Source organism: Thermobia domestica, chromosome 5 (assembly GCF_964235325.1).
Source record: "Thermobia domestica chromosome 5, izTheDome1.hap1.1, whole genome shotgun sequence".
Classification (NCBI taxonomy): Eukaryota; Metazoa; Arthropoda; class Insecta; order Zygentoma; family Lepismatidae; genus Thermobia; species Thermobia domestica.
Window position 1 is genome coordinate 242,569,409 of NC_137458.1, and position 24,238 is coordinate 242,593,646.

Below are 24,238 nucleotides of genomic sequence, written 5' to 3' on the forward strand. Positions count from 1 at the left end.
ATTTTTTTAGTTTAAACCAGTTATTTAAAAAAAAAAAACAGCTGGTGTAAACGAGCCAACCCTAAGAGTAAAAACTTCTTTCAAAAAATACACAAATAACTAGCAAAATTGTATGTAGTATTTTTACTTCAAAATATTCCATACCCTCTTTTTGAAACAAAATAAAATTAAAATAAAACATAAGAGAAATACTTAGATTTGTATGATGCAATTAAAGGCTGCACATAGTTCTGTATATTCTTGAAATTCTACAGTCAAGTTTTTTATAACCACAATCAAGGGCGCCCATCAGGGGGGTTAAGGGGGCGCTTGCCCCCTAGAGGAAAATGTACTTCAAATATTGAAAATCCAATAGGATTTTTACATTAGTTACAGCAAAATTTGAAACTATTTTTGAAACGTCGCTTATACTTGCCCCTCCTTGGAAACCACAACATGGGCGCCCTTGACCACCATCACGGTTTACCCAGTCCTCAAGGTTTCTGAATTTTTAACAAGAGGGATTCAACATATCATTACGAAAAAAAAAAAAAAAAAAAGACTACGGAATATATTTAAGTTAAGCTAAATACAATTGCACAACAAACGTGACTGAGTGGTTGGCTTTTCCGCTTCTATCGGGAAGTCCGGGATTCAACCCAGCATTCGACCATTCTGACAAAGCCTTCCTTCATTCCATCTGAGAATGTAGAAATAGTGCGTGTACTGGCCGACTAGGAGTGTAGGAGTTGGCCGACTTCCTTTCTTATTGTTTTTAAATCGTTATTATTACTAATTACCAGCAGTGACGGTTTTGCGAAGGTTAGAGGATCGGTCTTTCGGACTGAATCCTGTTCTCCAAAGTTGTGGAATGTCTAAAACGAACGAAATATCTATTAGTTATGCCTTTACTCATAAACTTTAAGCTCCCGTCAAATAAAAATTACGAATGTTTAGAAAAACTAAACATTAGTAGTAAGAAAACACCTCCCAAAACACTTTTTTAAATTCGCGACTGATTCTCAGTATAAAATGATCTTCAAGGTTGTATCCGGAAGATTATTGCTAAACATATAAACGAAACGAAATATTAGTTATGCCTGTACTCATAAACTTCAAGCTGCTCCCAAATAAAATTAGGACTTTTTAGAAAACGAAACAATCAGAGAAACCCCTCCCAAAGTACTTTTCTAAATCCGCTATTGATTATTTGTGTAAATTGGTATTCAAGGTTGTATCTGGAAAATTATTGCTAAATCATTGCACAACTACAGTATAACAGAAATGTGGAAATACGGTTTGACGGACATATTGAAAAACGTATGCTTTGACGGATATATATAGGAAAACGTAAGTTTAACTTTCGTGCTAGAAGCTGGAGTACTAAGCTCTTAGAAATGAAACACGGATGACAAACTAAAATGATCTAGAGAAGGAAAAAATGTCGATAACTCAAAAGTTAAAATAAAGTTAAATAACCTGTAAAATTGCCCTCAAATACTACATTCTTCATGTTAGCTTTAATTCGTAAAATATGTGCTCCATCCATCTTGATGGTGAATTACAGAGCTAAATATGGCATTCAGGTCGTGGAAATCTTATCTAACTATAGAATATACTATAAGAAAGCTATTTGGATAGAAAAATCATGAAAATGAAAAAAGCCAAAATTTCCAAAATTCTCGTTTTTTTTTTTCAAAAAAGCCGGCTTTTTATGTGAAAAAAACTATCGATTCAAAAAAGCCGGCTTTTTTGCATCTCTAATTCTATATATTAATATTATGTTAACAGTCTCGTATTGTGGTATAAGTCATTTCTTTGCAAAAAATCCAGGAGAGGTAGTTTACTCTTGGGGTGGAGCTGTTTGGACGATTTTCTCGTAACCAATTCAAGCGATTTTGTTCATATTTCATTAATAACATGACAATATGGCACAATTCGTTTGTCCTAAAAAAATACACAAAGTGTAACTTATTCCGGATAATTTTCTTAAAAGCTACTCAAATGATTTTGTTCATATTTCATAAATAAATATTTTATTAAAACATGACAGTATGACAGCCAATTTGACCTGAAAAAAATCCATAAGGGATAGTTTACTGTTGGAGGTGTTTCATTTTTATTTATTTATTTATTTATTTATTTATTTATTTATTTATTTATTTATTTTTTCTATTTACCGACAATTTTCTCGAAAACGACTCAGATGATTTTGTTCATATTAATAACCTGAAAATTTTGCGTAATTGTCATTGAGGCACTGAGTTCCTATTCTTCATTTATAGTCAGAATCGTCATATCACAAGCAAATATTCTACTCGATTTACACAGGATTTCCATCTGTACATGTACATAATGGTATTACTGGTTTTAATATGGTTATTTTTTAAAATTTGACGTGGGGAGTCTATTTCCAATTCGTAAATACGTGTAATAATACAAAACCATGTGAGATGAAAACCCGCTTTGTTCAAAACCGCGTTATACAAGGTATTCCTGTATCTTGCTTTATTTGGATGACATCAAAATTTAATGTATTGTAATCTTGTCTATGTGTTTCTCCTAAGGCAGGTTCATTGTAGAGCTATGTATAGACTAAGCATAGAGTGAGGAATACAATTGATACAGGAAGAGAGAGAGAGAGTAATTATGACTTAATTAAAGAAATATTTTCTTGCATACGTCATTTTCTTTCACGCACTTACCTCGTATAGAACCAAGGAACAGATTCTTCAAGAACTATAATGATACTATGCATTGTGAGTGAGAGCGATCCTCCCTCTCACTAATTTAAATACCAAACTGTAGGAGTAAGTCTTTAATCTCCAACAAAATACACAAAATGATCTTAATAAATATTTTGGAAAATGTGTTATATGAACTAGGGGAGAACGCGTTCCCTCATTTTGGCCCATTTCAACTGCAAGCAGTTGAGACAATTGAAAATTCCCCCAGAAATTGGACTGTATTCGCCAAAACTTTTATACATATTTTTATTTAAATCAATCCTCGCGGGAAGATGTAATATATCGTACGTGTTCTTTAAGACTTCGCAATCATTTACGCTGCATGGAACTGAAATCAATAAAGAATAACGTAATATATATATTTTAAGTTCCACGATAACTTACATAAAATTCATTCGGTTTTAATACAATATTATGTAGTTTCTTAGACTTCTCCGTTATCTCTTGTGCTTGAGATTAACATCAAGAATAAGCGGTTAATTTAGACCCCTAATTACTCCTCCCTCTCCTTAAGATTGGAAATATTTCTTAGTTATTATTCGTAAAAGTATTTGATTTTCATAGAATATAGCGTGTACGTTTTGAGGCTTCGCAATTGTTTCCAGTACTTGGATTTAAAATCAGTTGAGAACGAGATTGTACCTACCCCTTTCAGGTTTAAAGAAATGTGTTCTATAATAACTTACGTAAATATTATTCGATTTAAACCCAATATGTTGTATGTGTTTATTGAAGTTTTCATAAAATACTTACTCGTGCAGTTGAATCATGAGATATCAAGACTTACTTAACTCTCTCCCCCCTGAAGATTTAAATAAAAATTCTGATATCTTTTGTGAAATATAAAATTTTGTCGAATAGGGTCTAATTTTTTCTGAGAATTTCCAATCACCTCAATTGTCTGCAGTTCAAATGAGCCAGTAATGAGGGAACACGTTCTTCTCAGTTTCATATATTTTTCTGAATATTTATTAATCACACACAGAATTTTATAGAACATTGTTTGTATTTTGTCGGAAATTAGAGACTTACTCCTATAGTTTGGGATTTAAGCTAGTAAGAGGAAGAACCACTCGCTGCATAGCATTACTAGTTAAATATCAAGAATGGGATGCACTAAGAATGTTCAACCCATTTCGCAAGTCATAGTATAGCACATTTCAGTGTAGTTGGAACTGATTTTTATACTTTACAGTGTTATTCCTAATCCATCTACGCATTGCAATCTTCTTTGATTCTGTTTAGTAGAATAGCACTGATGTTATTAAAAATCAGCGTTTCGTTAGTTGTGTAGGCCATGTCCGCACATAGTGCGTTGAATGTAGCAATAATAAAAGCAATAGATTGGCAGCTCGGGAAGTTGTGATGATTACAAGCCGTATTACATGATTGGGTTTGTTTTCAGGTCATCTGTATATTTCGAAGATATTCTTTCCCTTGACAAGTTTCTTAAGTAATATAGTTAATTCCGGTCAGACACTTACACACAGCTTCGTTATTTTATCCAAAAATAAATGATCCGAAACTGCGGACCGAAAGTTGGTAAGTTGGACCGAAATTTCCTGTGAAACTATGCCCTTCTGGTGCCCTTCTGCAATTCTGACTATTCTAATCATAACTGAGGAGACTTAAATATCCTTCTCTTAGCTAATCAGGAAGGCGCAGTAGCTCAGTGGTAGAACGTTTATTTCTGATTTGTGAAGTCCCTGGTTCGACCCCCGGCCAAGTAAATTTATGGTTGTCAGCATTGTGTCCGTGGTTTTTTTCGGGATACTCTTGCCACATTATCATTCCACCACTTCCATCATCATTTACTTTCCTTAATCTTCCATATCCCTTAGCCTAAGGACATAATTCTGGGACGTTAAACTTAAATACAGCGGACTCCTTAATTCGAACTTGGATAATTCGAACAGAAGTTTATTCCCCTTGAAAATTCTATCAAAAACAGTGGTAAGAAATCATGGATAAATCGAACTTTTGAACCTTGTGTTTAAATAATTCAAAATATTTACAACGAAAAAATTTCCAGTGTCCGACAGATTGGAAACAAAACAATGCAGTTTCAACTGGTTCTTGTTTATCTGTTATCTTACCCAGAGGCAGCCGTGGGAAAGGGAAAGCTTCGTTTGTTAATACCACCTCCGCTGGACTCCCTCCTGCTAAAGAGAATCCGACAGAAGGTGGTTGGTATGCATCTCCCCTCCTCCTCAGTAACCTGGCAGTGTCCATCCCATCTGCAGAAGTGTGAACTACCTTGAACCCTGTCCTCTACTAGCAAATCACTTGTACGAGACATTTGTGCAATTCTTTTTAACTGAACTAAAAGCAGTGCCAAAAAGGTAACCAGATTCGTTCGTGATCTATTGGTGTGCATTATGCGCAATGTCGAATCGCGGCTCATATTCTAATTCCGTACAAAAACGTGGTGCTTTAAAGGTAAGGTGTTAATTAGTTTTTCATATACAGTATAATTATTTTGTTTCCGTAATTTTACTTAAAAATGAGAGTTTTTGGTTAATTCGAATTTTGGATACTTCGAATTTTTTTCGTGTCCCCTTGGACTTCAAATTAAAGAGAGACCACTGCATTTCATTTGTTATTTTTCTGCGTTGTTCAGAATTAAGACAGTTTTACGAACTCTATAGGAAGTGAAGGATTCAGTGCATTGACATTTCTGTCAATAGAAAAAACGGTATACACCGTGCCAAGTTTTAACAAGTGACTGATAGAGCAATTTACTACGGCGAGAATAAGAAAATAGAACTTATATAATAAAATAAAAGTAGGTGATTTAACTTCTGTTTAAGTGTGATTTCTACTATTATCCTAAAATATAGATATTTGGAAGTCCTTCCATAGCCTTTCGAAATATTTTTGTAATAGGATTCTCAAATATAATTTTAGAAATATTTGTAAGAAAAATTACATTATATTTAAGCTAATTGCATATGATATTGTGTTTTATGTTTTTATTTTCTTACAGCTGAAAAAGAAGGCTATTCCGGTGTAGGATTGTACACTAAGGATAAACCAATTAAAGTAACATACGGGTTAGATATCGAGGAATTCGATTGTGAAGGAAGGCTTATCACAGCTGAATATGAGAAGTTTTATCTGGTTACTACATGTAAGCTGTTTTAAATTTTGCTGTTTCTTATTTTCTGTTAGCGTAGGGATTATATTCTATCAACGGAAGAATTTATAGAGCTAGTTAAATCGTAAGCATCTGCATGGTTGTTGTAGATTAGTAACATTGTCCATGAATTTTCAGTAAACATTGACTTTTTTTCTGTTTCTTTTAGATTTTTTTTTCATACTAGAAAAATTCTTCTAAGAAGGAAATGTGTTCTTTTTACTTTTTGTTTTTTTATAGAAAGGAACTTTTATTTTTTTTAAATGTTTCTTCAAGTGAAACAAAATTAATTCGGTAATTTAATATTGGACCTTTTACCGAAGACTGCATCGCAATATTAAATTACTATAAAGTTTCGATAAGTTCTGCAATCATCGTTAGCGATTATATCGAAGCTTCAGCTGCAATCATAGTTTGCGCTAGCCTTAGTTATTTTTTTTTTTTTCCTCAATTTCAAAGAGAACCTTTAAGGATGGAATTGTTACTATCCGACGATATTTTCTACATTATAATAGCGAGTTAAGAGTTTTCATAAAATAATCAAGTATTGCAGCATGTTACTTAACGATTCTCTTCCATAAATGTATACAGTATAATTTAGGGATTCATTATCTGGACTCCTCTTTCAATATATGAGCTTTCTGTTAATTTCATAAATGAATTTTTTGTGGTAGTTTCTCACATCGATGGGTGCTTAATTTTCCTTCAAACAAAGTGGTTACCTTTTACATCTGAACATAAAACTGTAAGTTAGGGACGTATCAGCTTGATTCATAGGCTTTGACGATGATGGGGAAACCTATCAAAACTGTACAATAATTCAGTATTACGACGCCGGAGCCTGAGGTAAGTGCAATGTCGCATTTAATTAAGCGTCAATTCTTACTTTTAAATAATAGTTCCATAATTGTTTCTTTTAACATTAACCTAAAAAAGTGGAAGAAAATACAGGGAAATAGTGAAAAATGTGTGTTAGGGAGTGTTTCGAAATATGCGTATTATGTCATGAGAGATATTGATAGAAAAAATCAGGCTTTTCTCCATATCAAGCAATATTAAAGCGTATAATAAGACAAGCAGGTACTGGGATGTTAATTACAGTAAAGCAACATATATATTGTAATGTTTATGTTCGAATATGACTATTGATAAGTACGTGATTAGTACTAGGAATAGGTAATAATAAAAATTTATACGGTCTCTTGTATTTGTGGATATGTGGTCTTGAGCTTTATTCTCGGTAGGGATTTCGAGAGTATTTGGTGTTACGAAGCTACGTAGGGCAGCTGGAAAGGTCCTTCAGTTAAGACGTACAGAAACTCTGGTCTAATAATGCTAGTATAATAGTTGGGAGACAATGCACTAACTGTTATCTAGTTGAATATGCGCTATCTTTGTCCTTCGTAGAGTGCCAATGCATGTCTCAGAGTGTAGTTCAAAGCGAGAAAACACATTGACATAGTAATTTTCCAGTGAAATACTACAAGTATTGAGAATTTATTTATACAGCTGTCGTATTATGTAATCAAGTATAATGTTTGTTTCTAGATAGTGAACCATTTTAATTATTTTCAAAACTCCATTATTTCTTGTTACTTTGCCGTTGAACCGAGTCTATTTTCTTCATTCCTGTCCACGCCCACTTAAATTCTTAAATGTAAAACACAAAAACTATACCTTTTCTCTCTGGGTCAATAGTATTTTCCTACCATAAGAATTAGGAATAGGGAAAAGAGCGAAGGATATAAGAGGAGGAGAACGTGTAGTGAGTGAGTTTCAGAGAAGTAGTTAAAGTGAGAAGAAATATCTGTATAATACATATTTGTGTGACATTATATGATTTCATTTAAGCCACTTAAGTTTCATAAGTATTGTATGTAATATTATTAATAAGGTTTATACTCACTTAAGCATCCATTTTGTTAATCTCTATTATAGATGTGTCAGCAACCTGTTCGTTGCTTTCTTCAGTACGACTTACGGACTTTTATGTTTACGAATCACATTACTGGTAACTTTCCTACGCTGTAGAAAAAAATACTGTTTGAATATCTATTTTTGTTAATAGCATTTTTTTCCTATTTGAACTAGATGTGCCAAATGCTGGAAGAGGTCTTGTGACGTTAGATAAAAGAATGAGATGGGACCCAGCCCTCCGGAAATACTTGAAAGATTTGGACAAGGACAAACCTGTTATACTTTGTGGAGATATGAACGTAGCACATAAAGAAATAGGTATGTTGTAATTCAAGAAAAGCAGTAATATCAAATCTCCACAATAATGCTGTAAGATAAAAGTACTCAAAATGTGTTAATTCATAATGTTGAAAGAAACAGATCTTTTCCTTGGTTTCATCCAGTTTGCATAATACATACAAGGAACTAGATTATTGAAATTTCTGTCATGTATTTCTCTATTTAGTTAGTTACAAAAAAATAGAGTGCTATTGAGATGAGGATTCGGAGTTAAAAACCCAAACATCTGATTTTACTTGTTTTTCTGTTAAAAGAAAAGTTGGAACTCATACAGCCCTTAAAGCTCCGTGTGTGATAAATACAAAGCCAGTTAATAATAATAATAAAAATAATAATAATAATAATAATAATAATAATATAAAAATTGGAATGAATTGTTGTCTAAAAAATATATTTAAGATAACAGTTCTTTAGTGTAATAATAAAAGTTGGGAGGGGGTGGAAGAAGAAATGTCTGACACACACAATTCCGTGCAGGATACGATTTTGGATGAATTCTAGACTCCACAAAACCTTGGATGTTCCTAGTATTTATCTCGTCAAGGGCAGTAGCTGATTTGCTGAAAATTTACTGTGACCAAACTACTAGGACTTACAGATAATCATAACTCATGTTTATTCCATACAAACCACCTCATCTGAGACTGACACCCTTCCTCAATTCGTTAACAGAAAACCCTTCAACATTAACATCCTCGATGTAGGAACTAAAGCTCTGCAGTTCACTGTAAAATGCCATAACTTAATGTAAATTTGTTCTACAGAGTGGTAAGGTAGTAGATATGAAACTATAAAAAGAATCTAATAAACTTGAGTCGAAAACTACCATTATCACGTGAGAGACGTTGAAAAATGGCGAAGGTGCTGATATAATGCCGAATTTTTCATGAACGCGGAAGAATGTCATTCAGGTCAAAAGATTCCACACAGTTTCATCCGACAAATACAATGACACACATATAGGATTAGGGCGGTCGCCGCACAACGTAGATCCTTACAGACATATAAAGAATCGACACATGTATTTCCCATTTGTAGAGCTCCAGGTATCTGGCGACCGCTCCACTCCTATCTGTACGTTATTTCATGTATTGAATGAGACTTTCTCTGCAGTCTTTCCGGACAGTCATATATTTCCATGAGATATTTGGCATTATAATCAGCACCTTCGCCACATTTGTTAACACCATGAAACAGTGTCGTTTTCGACTCAGTTGATGAGATTTTTTTTGTGCTTAATTCCATTTCTACTGTCGCCATCTCCAGTTTGTCAGTGTATTATCTTACCAACCTGTAGATTCGACACCTTTAAGACATTCTGTCACAAATTTAAAATTTCGGACTTACCCAAAAAACGCTGTGCTTTATTAGATCCAGTACAGTTTCAGTGAATACTTGTATATTTTTCAGTTGGTAGAAACTTCTTGCTTTCACATCCCAAAATGTGTGTGTCAACGTAATTGTTTTCTGGTTAATACACATTCAGAGAACAAATTATTATGCACATTCAGAGGCTAGCGTCCTTATTTTACAATGAAATAATAATTAACAATATATGACAAACGGAAGAAATAACCAATTTAGTTTATCTTGTAGTTGCGAATTCAGTGACATACAGAATAAAAAATGCGTAACTGACTGGACTGAAGTACGAACATGGTTCTGTAGCGTGCTGTGTCAATGCGTTAACCACTACGCTACCCAGTTCTCTCATTGAACATCCACACATACTATCAGTCTTGAGGTTGATGCTTAGTTTGTATATCATGAAATGATAATGTTGACTCAAACTTGGAGTATGAGAAGCATTAGAAAGAAGTTTTTATCAACTGAGGAAGGTTAAAGTATTCAGTGAAACTGTTTTAAAAGAACTACGCAATTTTGTCGTTTCTCTTAAAATGTGTGCAATAAAGTGGGTCTCTCTTAAAATGAACATAATGCGTCAGATATGTATATAAACTTTTTATTCTGTTACAGAGATAGCACACATTTCACTATTTTGGGCGTGTCTATTTTTTCTACCTCATTCATATTTAAGTGCACCTCGTATAAGTTAGCAAAACGATTAACTCCTCTTTTGGCCTGCGTCAACAATTGCGAATACTCCATCATTCAGATTTCCGACGTACCTGTCTAAGAATCCATAATCCATCATAACAGTTCATTCAGCAACACTTTCCACTTGAACTATGGTGAAAACCCTTCTTCTAGATTCTGCTACCTCCCTCTGTAAGAGATTGGGAAGGCAAGCAAGTTGTACTGTTGATCGTAGTCTATAACACCCCCTTCCCCCTCTGTTCCTCCATAATTAAAAAAAAAAAAATAATCCTATTTTCAGTTTTCTTTTAAATAAAAATATATATATTTAGCATCGTAAGCTGCTTAATCATTGCTTGCTGAAAAGAAGTCAAGAAAGAAGGAAACTTTGATTTTAAATAGTGTATTATTTTCTCTACTGCACATTCTGAATGTACTCTCAGTTGTCCGAAGCCACAGTGTGCTTCTCTCGCTAAAAGAATGAGAGCCACTATATTATTAGGGAATTAGATTTCTATGTATTGCAAATTAAGTGAAAACATAAAGTATTAATACACTTCCTTGTGTGTAAAGTATTAATACACTACATTTGTTTTCGATCACTAAGTACAGCTGTCCCTAAATTTCTCTTATAGATTCTTTGGATGCCATTTTCCTTTCCAGAAATCAGAATTTCGTACTAATAGGTATAAGGCAGTAATTTAACTTAATTTACTGTTTCAGAAATATTAAAAAGAAAACTGTATTTTTATTCCGTTAGATCTGGCAAATCCCAAAACAAACACAAAGAATGCAGGTTTTACCAAAGAGGAAAGGGAAGGATTCACCAAGTTGCTGGAAGCAGGATTTGTTGACTCGTTCCGCCATTTGTATCCTGATGAAACCGGAGCATACACTTTCTGGACATACATGGGAAATGCAAGGTCAAGGAACGTAGGATGGTAAGTAAATTTTACTGTTGTAATAATAGACTGAAATAGTAATGTCGTCATTTCCTCCTCGTTACCTCCTCTGTAAAAATATATATTCGGCTGTTCAGTATTCTGAGAGCAATTTGGCTTATGCAATATTGTGACTGAAGATTCTATAGCATTCGCAGATTTTTCGCATTTGATTTCTTAGTCAAGGGAATCTAAGAAATATTTTAGCTGCTCTTCCGTTTCAGGTATTTCATTCAAATACGGAACATTCCTCTTTTTTCCTGTTTCTCCTGTATTCTTAATTATCTATTATACCTGTTACCCTTTCATTCTTTATCTCGCTAACTCATACCTTAATATCAAAAGTTTCTTTGTTATTCCCGCGGGGCACGATGTGGCTCCGCTTAGCGTAGTCGCTAACTTTGTTGCCTTTGGTGGGAGCAGTCCTGGGTTCGATTTCTGGAGGAACACTTGGTCGAAAAAGCGTAAAACCTTTTTCAGACCAGGCATCCTTAGTGACGTTTTTCCTGAGTTTTCCTGATTCATATCGGGCAAATGTTGGAATGGCACCTAACGTAACGGCCCTAGGCTGCTTCCTTCCTTTTCACTTCCCGGGTAGTGTGATCGCTGACGACAAGCTAAAATGTCCATAGATGCCTAGCCCAGAAATATAACAACTAAGTAATAACTCAGGACACGGTGAATCAGTTTAAAGTGCTCACTTCTGATATCAGTTATGATTTGATTTCAGCCCGTGTGAGTTTGAGTGAACAACATAATGTCCGTGGGTTCGTCAGGGTTCTCCCGTTTCTACCCACATTTTCATTTTAACAATTTTTCTATAATCATTCGCTTTCATTAATCATCCATGTCTTTTTGCCTACAGGGGATAAGTGAGGCCTAAAACTGAGAATTTCATTTCTTTGTCATTCTGGCTTATTTCGTTTTGCCCTTCAATACCTAGACAATATGGTCGATTCATATTTTGATACAATTCTTAAACCTTAACGTCGCCAACAGTTTTTCCATTAGTTTCTAGTATCATATTTGTTATTATGAACTATGTTCCTAATTCCTCTATGTCACCCTACTTCCGTCTGTAATACGCATAGATTGAATTGGTTCCACTACCCGTTATGTTCTTTTTGTTGTTTCTGCAGTTTTCTCAAATTATCTAGCGAATTCGTTGGTTATTTCATCTTTCAACTTTCCAGTATTCAGTTTCTTGTTTCCGACTTTTGTCCTCGCTATATTTTCCAGTTGGATATCACTTTCACCGAACAACATCGTATTCTTTAAGCTACGTTGTATTATAGTATATATTTTTTTAATACCTCTGTGCCTCGAATAAGGATTTCCAAGTATCATCATCATCATCATAGGTATTCTTCCCTTACTGGCAGGTCACTTGCAGCAGCTGAGAAGCTTTCATGCTCCACGGTCCTGCGCTAACCTCTTCGTCTTCACGCATGATCTTTCTGTTTTTATATCATCAATTAATTGTAGTCTCCTTCGCTCCCTCCCTCTCTTTCCCGCCACCATATCCTCTAGGACGTCCCTCTTGATACAATTTCTTCTTAGGCAATGTCCCAACCAGTTTCTCTTCCTCTTCTTAATATCTAAAAGTGTTCTTTTCTCCCCCTACCATTTCTAACGCCCTCTCATTCGTTTTCCGCTCAACCCAACTAATTCTTTTCATTCTTCTCCATATCCACATTTGGAAGACTTCTAAACCTTCTTCATCACTTTTACGTAATGTCCACATTTTCGCCCTATACAGTACAACACTCCACACGAAACATTTTATGAGTCTTTTTCTCAGCTCTATTCAAGGTCTCACAAAAAAGACTTTTCTTCCTCCTAAAGGCTTCTTTCACCATTCCTATCCTTGCTTTTATTTCAAGTTCGTACTTCATGTCATTACTAAGAATACTACCCAGATATCGAAAACTATTCACTTGTTCTATTTTCTCCCTTCCCACTTTTATATTTGACACAGACCTCTTCGTTCCAATCACCATGGCTTTTGTCTTTCTAACATTTATTTTCATCCCATATTGTTCAAAGCCCATCCTCAGGTTTTCTAACATTTTATTGATTTCCTTTTCAGATTCTGCAATAAGCGCCATATCATCTGCAAATCTTATGCATCTAATCATTCTACTTTCTACCGAAATGCCGTCATCTTCATGTAAACTCAGGGAATGTAAATGTACAAGATAGTTCATGAAGTGTAAATTATGTGCCTTCAAAACTGTCACAGCAGAGTGTGAACCATTTTAAACGAAATTCCAGAGTCTTGAGCCATTTGTTTGTTTCCTGTACTCAAAACTTCTGTCTCGTAAGGAGTCAAACAAAGCATTATGAAACTTGCTGACAGTGCAGTGAAGATTCTTGCTTTTGATTTGACTGTAAATGAAAATTTACTAGAAATAAGAAAGGTGGACATTGTTTTTAAGAAAAAAGCTACTGAAAGAACTGGAAGCATTAGATAAAGAAGCTTTTAGGCTTGAGTGTCGAAAGTTTTTGCTGGCACAATCAAGAAGATTGTGGAAAGAAGCCCTCTGAAGTACAAACTAGTACGTGCTCTATCAGCTTTGGACACCAGGCTACAAAAGAGCAATCCAGTATTTGCTCAGACCAGGGTTAAACGCACCCTACAAACTCTGCATGAGCATAACACAATATCTGATTCTGTAGCTAAAAAAGCAGTGTTAATTTACGTCTTTCTGTACTGAAATCCAGGGGTCTCTTAACTTCAGAGAATACGAAGAGAAGATTAGATGACTTCTTTGCAAAGATAGTGTCCAAGAAACAAGAATATTCTGATTTGTGGGATGTTGTGAAAATATTTTTAATTTCATCTCACGGCAATGCCTCAGTGAAGGGTGGATTCTCAGTCAATAAGACACTTACTGTAGAAAACCAAATCGAAGATTCTTTAGTAGCACAGAGACGGGTACATGATGCAATTATGTACTATAGAAGTATGGAATCTGTTCCTATTGATCGAAGAATGCTTCTATCAGTTCGTTCAGCCCGGAGACGCTATGATGAATACTTTAAACAGAAACGAATCCAAAGTGCAGAGGAAAGTACAATTAAAGGTGAAAGTAGAAAACTAAGTGCTGAAGTTAAGAAATTGGAAGAAGGAAGAAAAAAATGGAATTTTGTTACAAACAAGAACAAGACGCTCTCATAGAACAAATCCATGAACTGAAAGCAAAACAAAATTCTGATTAAACATGTAAATGTGAGGATTAATATGTCGCAGAGTTGGTAGTATTAGTACTGATAGTATTAGGCTCAAAGAGAGTTGGCAATATACTCTTGACTGCTTTTTATTGTTTCTTCAAGAAAAAAAATCTGATTTGCAATGTCAAGGCATGTCATACTGTATCATACATATATTATTATATATTTACATGTTAAGTATTGTGTAAATAACTGTTGCTCATATTGAATATAACAAATATGTAAATCATAATTAAAGGTGTGTGTTGGACGGCTATGGGGATAAAGGAGGCCGTTAAAAAAGAGGATGATAGAACTTACCCCATATCTTCCCATTTATATTCAAGAATTATGTCAGGGAAAACAAAAATTCGTGTTAGGGAATGTGAGGGAAATCGATCTTCATTTTTTGTAGGAACTGTAATTATTTTCCAGTCTTACTTCACAAGTTATTAAAGTAAGTCTAGATTATTTTCTCTTATTTATTTATTTATTTATTTATTTATTTATTTATTTTTTTTTTTTGTGATTTGCCTTTGTGTAAGTGGTTCATGTTTCTATTCTGCATTTTACTGACAAAGATCATTCATGTTTAAATGCAAGAAATTTATAAATATATGTCATAGCTATATAATACTGCATATAATTAACTAACTAACTCTATGGCTTATGAAACCCGGAGGTTCAATGCCGCGTTCACAAAGCTTCTCCACTGACTTCTATCCTTAGCCAACTGAATCCAGTTTCTACTTTGTATTCCTGTCTGCGAGATCCATCTTAATATTGTCCTCCCATCTGCGCTTAGGTCTTCCTAATGGTCGTTTTCCGATGGATCTTCCAGTCAAGACTTTGAAAGTGTTCCTACTTTCTTCCATTCTAGCTACATGACCTGCCCTCCTAAGCCTAACTTGATGACTTGATGACCCTAACAATGTTTGGTAAACCGTATAAATTATGTAGTACGTCGTTATGAAGTTTCCGCCGTTCCCCATTCCCGTACCTTTTGGGTCCGAATATTCGTCTCAGGATCTTGTTCTCAAATATTTTTAGTCTATGTTCTTCCCTCAGAGTAAGCGACCATATTTCGCAACCATGCAGAACAGGCATGATTATCATTTTATATATTTTAAGCTTCAGATTCCTCGACAGAATTCGCGACAACAAGAGATTTTGAACCCAATAGTAACACGAATTTCCTGCTTTTAGTCGACATTTAATTTTTTCGTGAATATGATTTTGGTCTGTTAATATTGATTCTAGATAATTGAAGGTATCCACTTTATCAAAAGTATTATTTGAAATTTTAACGCATCCATAATTTGCCACATTACGAATTTCCATGTAGTTAGTTTTCTCTGCATTTACTTCTAAATCCATATCCCTGCAGCGTTTAATAAGGCCTCTGCATTTCTTTCTATTGTTCTCCTGTCAGCTCCTATTAAATTTACATATTAGGACATATATATTAAACAAAATTACAACTTCTCCTTTTGTCTCTAATGTTTACTCCGGCGTGGGAGATCCATATTCTATTCCCGGCAGGAACTCATGTGATTCGGATTCCACATTAAACAATCGGTCCAGCTCTTTCATAACCTCGGTGTTGAAAGGGACGCTAAAACCCAGTACAATAGTTTACTGTTGAACAGAAAGCAATATGGAAGGATACTCATGCTAGAAACTAATTATTTAATAATTCACACAAACAGCGGCGTCATTTCCGGGAGACAGGCGGGGAATAGCTCCCATCTTTTGAGATATATATACATTTTCATCGATAGTATAATAATTAGGGCCCGGAAGTTGAGGAAAAATCCTCCTTTTTACGAGTTCCTGAAGACGAGGCTTAATATATGTTCATTTCGGGTCATTGTAGGCCAGAAAACGGTGGATTTTATTTCTTTTTTTTCCTTTTTCGGCGTTTTTTTTTTGTTTGTTTGTTTATTGGTCTTTTTTAAAGATTTTTGTATGACTTAACATCTTTCTTAGATTTCATATTTCGACAATAAATTTAGTAGTCATTAACTCGAATCACCACTTCTTAAACATCTTTTCTTTAGTTCAAAAGATAAGACATTCTTCAACGACTGGACTTGCATTTTTAAACAACTACAGATTTTTTCAAATTATCTTAATCTATACATATGTATTATACGGAAAGGCCAGGGCGGCCCAAAAGATGGGCGGTTGCCTGGAACGCCCTCGTCAGGGGAAAGGAACAAAAAAATTAAGAAGTTGTGTACTTTTTCTGAACAGTTGCTGATATTTTTCTACCACGGAAAAATGGGAATTTCGTCGCACTACGGTATGTGTTGTATGTTTAGAGGTGAATGGTGGGAACTTCGCGCAGACCATAACAGCTGTTTGGAATGGCGTATTTAGGAGGACTATTGGCCTGAAAACCCTTCTCGAATTACTTTTTCCTCTGCAAGTGGAGGTTTTGTGACCTCTGTAGTGCATATTTCCCCGAAACAAAATTTCAAATACTCCACTGGCTGCTTGAGTATGTGTTGCAACTCAGAATCGCATTAGAACACGCCTTACCTCCTCCTGAAAAATGGCTTCTAAATTATTAAAATCACTATAATAAAATGTAAACCATAGGTTAGGACTACGAAAGGAGCAACAAATCTGCGCAGGTGACAATTTTGCTTTGAGCCGCTGCTAAAGAAGGCCTAATACAAATTTATTTTCGTACGTCTTGCTGCTCAAGGTTGCCGAATTCATGTCGGGCGGGGAAGTAATTTTGTTCTTTACCTACAATTTAAAGCATAAAACATTGAAATATTTTTTTATTACGTGTCAGCTGACAGATCGGTTATAATTTCAGAGTGTTATGGGCCAATATGGTGTCCTGATCATCTTCAAAAGTGTCCGGCTTCTAGTTCTTCTCCAAAAATGTTCAAAATATAGGATTTAACTTGGACAACAAAATCAATAATGCAAATTGAACGACAAAGCAAAGCATTTCATTGATGAAGTTTCTTTCAAATATATATTATATAATACCAGAAGCTTGTATTTCTTGAGCATTTTACTAATTAAATGTGTAATTTAATTAAATTGGGTCTTGTTTTTATGTCCTTATTTCCAGTTTTTAGGTCTTTTTTAAGTAGATATTTTTAGGTCTTTCTATAGGCCGTTTTTAGGCAATTTTTAGGTCTTCAACTTCCGAGCCCTAATAATAATATATTAATGAAAAACGTAAACTATGTATATCTTAGAGAATCTTGCCCCCTCCGAAGCAAAACCTTGAATAATTACCGCAGGCAAGAGAAATCATTCGGTAAGAAAATAAACGGTCGCTATATTTTATCAATACTAACAAAAGTATTCTTTCTGCGTGCAGGAAGATGTAATAAATATAAAACCGAAAATATGAATATTGTAAAAATTGTTCTTTTCTCCTTTAAATCTGGATTTTTTTAAAATGTTGAATCACGTATTGTAATGAATAGATTGATTGTGTACCGTAGAGCACACTTCCGGAATAAAGAAAGAGAAATTCTATAAATTTCCACCCTTTCTCCCGTAGGAGTTTCCGAAAATTTCCTTACTTTTTATTAAGTGTTTTTATATCGAAATTTAACTTTAGCATGCTTAAATTGCTCATTTTCTGTATAAAGAAAAGGAAATTTGGATATTATAGAAATGAATTATTTTCATCCTTAGAAGCGAAATTTTTAGAAATACTGAGCTCCATGTTCCCTTATTTTTAATTAAAAATTTAATTACAAATGTCACACCTCCATGTTAAAGGAATCCTTACGTTCAGCACTTTCAAAACAAAGGGAAGAAAGGGAAATTTAGATATAGAAGTGAACCCGCTTAAAAACTGAATTTTTTAAAATGATGAAACACATTTCATTACTTTTAATTAAAAGCCTATATGCCAAATTCACACCTCCAACTCAAGCGAATATTTATATTCGGCATTTTCTGAATAAAGAAAGGGGAATTTGAATATTAGAGAAACGATATCAGAAGCGGTTCCAAAACTGTGAATGGCCTTCACGTTCCCCTGATTTATTTCCATGCGATTAGTTTTTCTGTGAACTATTTGAATGATACCGATGGTCTATTCCCACCGACGTCACACCATAAAGGAATCGCAATGTTCCATCACCTTTTTATTGTTTTATATCATTTACAACAATTCCCAGTAAATTTAAAGCCACTGATTCAAATTATCAGGAGGAAGTCGTTGGCCTATCTGAATTTTATAGGGACAACACTTTAAATGCACATAAGATACGTCGAATTGTTACGTGTAAGACAGTTGGTTGTCGACGAGCAGAACCGATGAAGACTCTCAAGAATCAAGATTATACATCGAATCAAGATTTTTATCATGTCACTTTAAAATGCGTATTCTAAGGGAAGTAAGAGGTTCAAAATGTATGCCAAAATAGAGTATCTCACCAGTTCTCATGTTAGGGATGAGAACGTGAAATATGAAGTCCTTAAATAAATGGACGTGCCCAACATTTCAGAAACGTCTACCTCAAAGGTGAAAGGGAGAAATTTCTATAGTATTTTTCTCAATATATGAAAATTATATTAACGTTGTTCCTTTCTAGTATTACGGAAAAGCATTTATATATATATATATAGCGTTCTGTCCAAAGGTATACATTATAGAGGGTTGTAATTTTGTTTAGAAATGAGTACATATATCAGGAAATGATTATATATATATATATTTGATAGCAGTGATATACAAGGACTGTCCAGAAAATAACACTTTTTGAAATAAAAAAAATAGCAGAATGAACAAACCAAATTGGATTATATACATTTGAAAGGCATATTCTTAAGCTATTTTTCCACATAATCAGCATGCAAATTAAGGCACTTATCATACCGTGGCATAAGTTTTTCAATACCGTCGCGGTAGAAATGTGCCGCGTGCGGTTTCAACCACTAGCTTACACCGGCATGGAGTTCGGCGTCAGTGTTAAAGCGTTGTGTAGCGAGCTATGACTTCATCGCTGGGAAGAGGTGATAGTTACTCAGCGCCAAATCCGACTGTATGGTGGGTGATCGAATATCTCCCATCCAAAACCATCCAAGAGTTCGGCCATTTTTAAAATCAATGCACCATTGTCTCACTCCGCCTTCACTCATTATTCCATGTCCATACACCACGCAGTTGGCGATGTATTTCAATTGGCTTGTGTTTTTTTGCCAACAATATCCTAATCACAGAACACATCTCACAAGAGGCGGGATTTTCTATTGCAGCGCACATTGTAACACGTTACAGAAAGCACAGTAAGAGCGTCACAGTCCTCACGGTATCCCAGCTGTATGCGTACTGAGTGTGGCAACATTCTGATACCAAGATGGCGACTCTAGTTTCACCCAGTGCCGCAATAGGCCAAAAGTGTGGCACTTTCTGTATAGCCCTCGTATTTTATAATTTATAATAATTTTTCGATTGCATTATCGCGGAATCTCAGAATCTGAACAAAATTTAACATGTGCAGTCCGTTTGGACACGAATCCGGCGCAAGATTTCCGCCTCTATCTTCTCGCAGGAAACTGAGTGATGAACTGCATGCGTAATGGTATAATATTCACTTGCTACGATACGTGGTCTCTATGACTCTATCCCACTTCGCATCAGAGCTGTTCTTAAGTCGAAAGATGTTCCAACGCTATATTAATTTAATAAGTTGCACTTTTTTCAGGTGTCACATTAAGTTGATGAGTATCTGTACGAGGATATTGCTGAACTTTTCAACTGAATACATCTAGAGTTCATTTGTTCTTTTATTCGGATTATCTGTGCTGCAGAAAGCTAATTGCGGATTTTTTTTTGAAAAGGTATTCGTTTGTAGTAATCGCTAACATATTTCTTTTTGTTTGTTTTAGGCGATTGGATTATTTCGTGTTGTCCGAGAGCCTGCTGGATAATTTGTGTGATAACATAAGACGAGATGAAGTGTATGGGAGTGACCATTGCCCTATTACTCTCCTGATGCATATATAAGTGCTTTTATGAGAACGACAGGATTACCTTATAATAGTAGATGCATCTGAATCCTTTATTTTTATGCCACCTAACTGTATTAGTGTGTTTTACACTGAGAAAGAATAGAAGCCTGGCAATTTATTCTGGAGTTTATTCATTAAGAGCCATTATTTCTTGGAGAAAATTGCAGTGGATGACTGTCAGTTTTTCACACGGGTATTTTGCTTAGATAATGGTTTCTACAAAATGTTGAGATATTGTTTTAAAAAGAGAATTTTTTTCGTAATGTCAGTCGTAAAGTGACAACCTTGGGAATTGGTAGCGCTGGAATGCGTAGCATCATTAAAATTAATCTTTGGATAGGTAGTTGTAAGAGAGAGTATATAAAATCGAACTGTGATTGTGCTTTAGCAAAGATATCTTTTTCTGTTTCTTTTCTTCCCTTGTTTCTTAAAAGCAATAAAAGAGGAAAAATTATTTTCTCTATACAAAAGTGAAAGAAAGGAACTACTTCGCGCATATTGGTTTACCCTTGTTAATAGTTATCCTGAACATTTTATGATACTATGTAGAAACAAAGAATTATTTTTACAGATGCTGGTTTTCTTTCTTTTTATTTGCGTATGCATTTCTTGTGAATGACGAGGAAGTAAAACCTATCGATGTCTACAAGTAGCCTCACATGCAATGTTGCTGATCCCACTTGAAACTCTCAAGTTTCATCTAATATAGAACCTCGCTGTTGACAAAGTACGTAAAAACATATCAATCAATCAATTTATTAAATTCCTGAAGAATTTATTCACAAGACTTCCAGAATGTGGAGAAAACATTTTATATGTCTGTTTTTTTTGGGAAAAGGGAAAGAAGACCAAAAACTTAATTTTCAGATAAAGACGTTTAAAGAATTTTACCCATTTTGTAAGTGGATTATAGTGACAATAGATTGTTGTTCTTCAATATTTACTTAAAATCTCATCCCTAAGTTTCCTCGTGGGTAACCGATTAGTGTACGTGCCTTTGGCGTGGAAGACCGGATTCGATTCCCGGCGGGAGTTCATGTGGTTCGAATTCTCAGTTAAGCTGTAGGTTCCACGTTTCGTATAAGCTTGCTGCTGAATGGAATGCTAAACTCAAATTAGATCAATAAAATATCTCAAGGTTCTCCTTTTTTTTTTTTTTTTTATCTAAGTATGTCTTCCCCTGGGAACTCTCTTGCGTTTTTTGTTTGTTTTTATTTTTGTAAAAGAGGGAATGAATTTCGTTGAAGTGTAGTCGGTTTTCTATGACTTTGTTGTTGCATAAAGATATGAAGCACATATAAATTTGTCTGTATCTTATATACTTCTGTGACAAATTAATACGAGTGTTCTTCGTCCTTTTAAACTTTCTCTTGACGCCTATGTACCAACACCATAAACGTCAGGTCTAAAGGAAGACTGATATTAATTTTCTTGGACATCATCAATAGATACTTTTTATCGTCGTGTAATTTGAATATCAATTATCACTTTATCGTAACATTTTGTAAAATAATGTGCTTTGACTCACTATTATTATTGTTGACGCATATTTTTTATTACCATTAACTCATTCTCCACTGTAAATTTTCTCGAAGTAATGCTGGTTCTCCAGGTAACATTTTAGTTTTAAATACGTTAATACATTTCTTCCTGGTGTTGTATCTTCTGAGTAAAGAATTTTTAAGCAGAGAGAAGCTATAAAGTAATCATGTTGAAATCGGATGAGAGAGTAAATTCAATTTTTTTTTCATGCTGCACTAACGGAACACTAAAATAGTTTTATTTTGTAATGTTTAGCTGGAAAGAAAAAAATATGTGACGTTATTATGAAAGGTTACCCCGCAAGTCAGTAACTGCATCCAATCTTCATTAGTAATACCATTAAACTTTCAAAATAATATCGAATAAGAAAAAGAAACTGGGAACTTGGTGAAAGTTATACAGTACAAGTACACAAACTACGACGAAAGTTAATTATACAGTACAAATACACACACTGTGGGGTGAGTGTTTACTGCTCGAGAGAAGTGGAGTGCATCCTTGTTTCCCAATGTACGAATGAGAATAGGAGCCTATGAGAAGCAATCAAAAAATTACCGGAGTTCTATAGAACTCTTGAAGGTAAGGGAGTTGCAATGCTTATCTAATTACCTTGAAATTAGGATTCTTGTGCGCATGCTCTCTTGTTTCGTGAAGCATATCATTGTTGGAAGTACAGGTGGAAGTCTTATATTTGAATCTTAATGTTAAGTTCGATCGTTGCGATCAGTTTGATGTGCCTCATTGATATATTGCAAAACACATCCCATGAAAGCCCATTTTCACCGTGGGAATGATCAAAACATTGAAACGAGATCCGGAAAGTACGATGCTTAGGTGATTACAAAAATATTTTTCTTTGCAAGGAATTGCTGAAGAACAAGCGACATATACCTACCTGAGTTATCATGATCCAAAAGTCGCATCATTATCTCCAAATGATAAACAAACGTCTAAATTTGCTAAAGTTTGAGCACTTTTTTTTTTTTTTTAAATGCTGTCCGAATTGCCACATAGATCCGACTGACCGACGCTCACGCAGTGACAACACTAAACCTCAAAAACTGTTGAAACTTTCATAACTGAGGGACATGCTAGGCTCTCCACAATTCTCATTCTCCCTGTGCAGGGAGATTCTTGGAACTTCTTGTCTGTCCATTGTGTAAGATTTCGAAGCAAATAGGTAATAAGTTTACCATGTATTTCTCGATTGCATAGTATTTTATGCGTAAGTTTGATATTTGGAATATTATCAAATTCGCAAGAAAATTATTTTTGTTTGTGTTGCATTATCTGAATTACGAGTGTCAGTTGTGGAATTAAGTTGAAAGTTGATGTAAAGGTGTATAAAAAGATAATTATTGTAACGACTTGATTGAAATGCAAATACACAAAGTGCATAAAAGTTCCTAGCGAAAGGCTTAAATGAGAAGATACTTGTTCAGGCTACGAACGAAGTGTCATATACTCTTTATAGACGCATCATTGAGTTTTTGAAGGATATTTTGGTTGAAGATTTGTATATTCGTTTGTACCTGTCAATAAAATGGTTAGCTGGCTTCAGTTAAATTTGGGTATTGTAACAGTAAGGTTTTATTATTATAAAACAAATAGGTGTAAAATTATGTTTATTGTTACATTTGAAGCTGCAAAATAAACCCTTTTAAAGAGTTTACGAACTACTTTTGTGGTGTGTTGAATAATTGTGAATAGTTGTTTCACTGCATATGGAAATACAGATTTTATTTTGTGAAATCTAAATGTTAAGACAACGTAAATTTAAATAAATAAATGTGAGTAAACAAATTTATCTCATGCCGCAGTTACGAATTTAGTGTCCTTATATACTCGCATGTTAATTATGTTTTTAGTGAAAAATGTTACCAGTTTCTAACTTTGTGACTGAAATGGTGAAGAAAAAAATCATCAATGATTTTTTTTAAAAATTGTTTAATGGTTACTTTCATTTAAGAGCATCACCATTATCCATTTGAATTTTGTAGGTTTCATGTTCGTTATACATGTATATTTTCAAAACTGTATTATTGTGTTGTATTCCTATACTTAGACTGAAATAAATCTTTTGTATAAAATTAGTATTGATCGTTCGCATCATTATTTCTCATAGCCAGTATAAAGCTAAGTAGTGGCGCCTCTTGAGGGTAGTCATATGGGTAAAACCTACAATTTTGTTGCATACAAATTACAAAATTCTTGTATGCTAGAATTAGTAAAATAGGCAAACTTTTTCCGTTAGCGTATAGTAATAGTTTATTTGTTTTGTTTACCGATGTGATTTCTTTCAAAAACTGCCACAGGAGCTAAGTTCACTCTGTTTAAAAGAGGAAAGTCATACATATGCACTATTGCCGTATGTTTTAGTATGTGTT

At 34.4% G+C, this 24,238-nt stretch overlaps 1 protein-coding gene across 1 annotated transcript in view; it reads left to right on the forward strand.

The window, feature by feature from the left end:
- LOC145686503 (DNA repair nuclease/redox regulator APEX1-like) overlaps positions 1 to 23,785 on the forward strand; it is a 64,092-nt gene extending 40,307 nt beyond the window's left edge. The window contains exons 4-7 of the mRNA XM_081759886.1: positions 5,713 to 5,856; positions 7,954 to 8,097; positions 10,916 to 11,096; positions 20,187 to 23,785. Coding sequence (XP_081616012.1) covers positions 5,713 to 5,856; positions 7,954 to 8,097; positions 10,916 to 11,096; positions 20,187 to 20,304 — 587 coding nt within the window. The 3' untranslated portion in view covers positions 20,305 to 23,785. The remainder of the gene's footprint in view (positions 1 to 5,712; positions 5,857 to 7,953; positions 8,098 to 10,915; positions 11,097 to 20,186) is intronic.
- Positions 23,786 to 24,238: the final 453 nt, after the last annotated feature.